Source organism: Cucumis melo, chromosome 7, assembly GCF_025177605.1.
Source record: "Cucumis melo cultivar AY chromosome 7, USDA_Cmelo_AY_1.0, whole genome shotgun sequence".
NCBI classification, from domain to species: Eukaryota; Viridiplantae; Streptophyta; class Magnoliopsida; order Cucurbitales; family Cucurbitaceae; genus Cucumis; species Cucumis melo.
Genome location: NC_066863.1, coordinates 8,888,187 through 8,892,045, shown reverse-complemented (window position 1 = coordinate 8,892,045; position 3,859 = coordinate 8,888,187). Strand labels below are relative to the sequence as shown.

At 41.9% G+C, this 3,859-nt stretch overlaps 1 protein-coding gene across 1 annotated transcript; it reads left to right on the top strand.

The window, feature by feature from the left end:
- Positions 1 to 485: 485 nt before the first annotated feature.
- LOC103487560 (nitrate reductase [NADH]-like) lies at positions 486 to 3,592 on the top strand. Its single transcript, XM_008445899.3, has 3 exons — positions 486 to 1,517; positions 1,622 to 1,762; positions 1,857 to 3,592. Exons 1-3 carry the CDS (start codon positions 536 to 538, stop codon positions 3,407 to 3,409), a joined length of 2,676 nt encoding a protein of 891 aa, XP_008444121.2. The 5' UTR covers positions 486 to 535; the 3' UTR covers positions 3,410 to 3,592.
- Positions 3,593 to 3,859: the final 267 nt, after the last annotated feature.

The window sequence follows — 3,859 nt, the reverse complement described above, 5'->3', positions numbered from 1 at the left end:
TGATTCTCTAATCATTCTGATACCTCTTAAATTTTCTAAATACATTTGGACCTTTTAAAGATATTCAATATAGATATAACATTTAAATTAGTGATTGAGGCAAGTAGTAAACTTTTTTTGTGTTGCACTACAACATACAATATTAAGACTTTTGGACATGAATGGAAAGTGTGTACAAAGGCAGTGCGCACTGCGCAATAAATTGAAGCTTCACAAACACAAGGAAGGATAAAACCCCAGAAGCCACCGGCTTAAATATGTGCTCTATCTATCCGATATCTCTCACCAACCGACTCTCTCTCTCTCCAACAAATTATGGTGAATAAGAAATAATAATTATAATAAATTGTTTTCGTAGTCCTAATGGGCAACTTCATTTTTGCCTTTTCTTTTTTTTAAAAGATAATTTATGTTTTGTCTTTTTCAAGTCAGTTTCCTATATAATGCTTCTCTCCCTCAATTTATATCGCTCAGAAACCCTACGCTTCTGTTTCTTACATTAAACTGGAGGCCCCAAATCTCTCCATCTCTTCACATGGCTACCTCAATCCACAATCCCCAATTCTCTCATTTAGATTCTTTCTCTAACCTCCGCTCTGATTCCTCACTTCGTTGTTGCAATGTCCCTTCCATTCCTAACAATCATCTCCAAATCAACAACCACGACGACAATGAAGAATTCTCTAGTGACGATGACAACGACTCTGATTTTTCCCATTTGATTCGTAAAGGGATTCAAGAATTGGAACCCTCCATTTTGGACCCCAGAGATTTTGGAACGGCTGATTGTTGGATCCACCGAAATGAATCCATGGTTCGTCTCACCGGTAAACATCCCTTCAATTCCGAGCCGTCGTTATCTCGTTTGATGCACCATGGGTTCATCACTCCCGTCCCGCTCCATTACGTTCGCAACCACGGTCCGGTACCCAAGGCCAAGTGGGAGGATTGGACCGTTGATGTTTGCGGTTTAGTCAAAAAACCAACCCGGTTCACTATGGATCAACTCGTTAACGATTTCAGGAGCCGTGAGTTTCCTGTCACACTCGTCTGCGCCGGAAACCGCCGTAAGGAGCAGAATATGGTTAAAAAAACCATTGGCTTTAGCTGGGGTGCAGGCGGGACTTCCACCTCAATCTGGCGAGGGGTCACACTACGAGACGTTCTGAAACGGTGTGGTATCTTCAGTAGTAAAAAAGGAGCACTCAATGTCTGCTTTGAAGGAGCTGAATGTCTGCCCGGCGGCGGCGGGTCCAAGTACGGTACTAGTGTCAGAAAGGAAATAGCCATGGACCCAGCTAGAGATATAATTTTAGCCTACATGCAAAACGGCGATGTACTGTCACCGGACCATGGTTTTCCGGTGCGGGTTATCATCCCCGGTTACATCGGTGGAAGGATGGTGAAATGGCTAAAACGCATTATTGTAACAACACAAGAATCCGATAGCTATTACCATTATAGAGACAACAAAGTCCTCCCTTCCCATGTCGATGCAGAATTAGCAAACGCAGAAGGTATAAATTAAGATAAAACCCATAAATTTAATACAAAACCCTTTTTGGTTTCAACCCAATAAGATCATAATCTAATTAATAATGTATTGTGAATTAACTTGTAGCTTGGTGGTATAAGCCGGAGTGTATTATTAGTGAGTTGAACATAAACTCGGTGATAACGACCCCATGCCACGAGGAAATCTTGCCGATAAATTCATTGACAACACAACGACCGTACACGTTGAGGGGATATGCATATTCCGGTGAGTAAGTTCTTTGTTTTGTTGATATGTATCAAGGTAGGTGAGTATTTTATTAGCGAAGGGAATTGAAGTAACTTTATGAATAATTAATTAGGAGGAGGAAAGAAAGTGACACGGGTGGAGGTGACTTTAGATGGTGGCGAGTCGTGGCATCTTTGCGATTTGGACCGTCCTGAGAAAGCTACAAAATACGGCAAATATTGGTGTTGGTGTTTTTGGTCACTGGAAGTTGAGGTTCTTGATTTACTTGCTGCTAAGGAAATTGCAGTACGCGCTTGGGACGAAACTTTCAACACTCAACCTGAAAAGCTCATTTGGAATCTCATGGGAATGATGAACAATTGTTGGTTTCGAGTGAAAACCAACATGTGTAGACCGCATAAAGGAGAAATCGGAATTGTTTTTGAACACCCAACTGTACCCGGCAACCAATCCGGCGGATGGATGGCTAAAGAAAGACATCTCGAAATATCCACCGAACCAAATCAAACCATGAAGAAGAGTATCTCGTCTCCCTTCATCAACACAACCTCAAAGACTTACTCCATCTCTGACGTTCAAAAGCACAACTCAGACCAATCCGCCTGGATCGTCGTTCACGGCCATGTTTACGACTGCACCCGTTTCCTCAAAGACCACCCTGGCGGTACGGACAGCATTCTCATTAATGCCGGTACCGACTGTACGGAGGAATTCGACGCCATTCACTCGGACAAAGCCAAGAAAATGCTCGAGGAATACAGAATCGGCGAGTTGATCACCACCGGTTACACATCGGATTCATCGCCTAACAATTCCATCCATTGGGATCCTTCTAATTCTAATCCTCACTTAGATCCAATAACAGAAACAAGGCGCGTGGCTTTAATCCCGCGTGAGAAAATCCGCTGCAAATTAATTTCCAAAACGTCAATCTCACACGACGTCAGACGATTCAGATTCGCCTTGCCTTTAGAGGATCAAGTCCTGGGATTGCCTGTAGGGAAACACATATTCCTATGTGCAAACATAGACGGTAAGCTCTGTATGAGGGCCTACACACCAACCACCGGCATCAATCAAGTCGGCTATTTCGACTTAGTGGTCAAAATCTATTTCAAAAACGTGAACCCAAAATTTCCAAACGGCGGACTCATGTCTCAGCATTTGGAGTCTCTCCCACTTGGTTCCGAACTAGAAATCAAAGGCCCATTAGGCCACATCGAATACACCGGAAACGGAAACTTCGTGGTGGACGGCAAAGTAAAGAAGGGTAAGAAGCTAGCAATGTTGGCCGGCGGAACGGGAATAACGCCGATATATCAAGTGGCGCAGGCTGTTTTGAAGGATCCTGAGGATGAAACAGAGATGTTTTTGGTGTATGCGAATAGAACGGAAAATGATATTCTGTTAAAGGATGAGTTGGATGAATGGAGTAAAAGGGATAAGAGGTTTAAAGTGTGGTACGTTGTGAATGAGAGCGTAAGGGAAGGGTGGGAATATAGTGTGGGAGTGGTGACGGAGAGTATTATGAGGGAGCATCTTCCAGAAGCTTCGTCGGAAACAATGGCGTTGGCTTGTGGACCACCGCCGATGATTAAGTTTGCTGTGCAACCCAATTTGGAGAAGATGAATTACGACACTAATAACTCGTTGTTGGTGTTTTAGCGGAAGTGTCCTTGTTTATGACGATAGATTTTTGGGGTTTTTCTTCCTCTTTGTTTTTGCTGTGACATATGTTCACTTAACCATTACCGTTTAAATTATTCAGAATCTGTAATGAAAATAACATAGTGTGTGTTTGCAAATAAATAAGTTTCAACTTATGCTATTATATATTTAATTTGTTCATCTTATTTAATTATTTAATGTCAAAAATCATTTTATCTCTATAATAAATTTCAATAAATCCTAGTTCGTTACAATTTAGCTCGTTTATTGTTAATATTATATCAATATAATCCTTGAAGGTGTTTGGCCCTAGTACTATGGAAGAGTTGAGCTCTCCACCTTTGGAAGAAGAATTAGGTTTCTGTAATCCTTAATTCATCTCCTTTTCACTGTTCCACTTCTTCCCCAATCCTTTTCACTCTTTCCCCAATCCTCCTCCATACACAT

Coding starts and splice junctions, on each gene's coding strand:
- LOC103487560 (XM_008445899.3), top strand. CDS start 536: ATGGCTACCTCAATCCACAATCCCCAATTCTCTCATTTAGATTCTTTC. Junction 1,518..1,621: donor AGAATTAGCAAACGCAGAAG/GTATAAATTAAG, acceptor ATTAACTTGTAG/CTTGGTGGTATAAGCCGGAG. Junction 1,763..1,856: donor GAGGGGATATGCATATTCCG/GTGAGTAAGTTC, acceptor ATAATTAATTAG/GAGGAGGAAAGAAAGTGACA.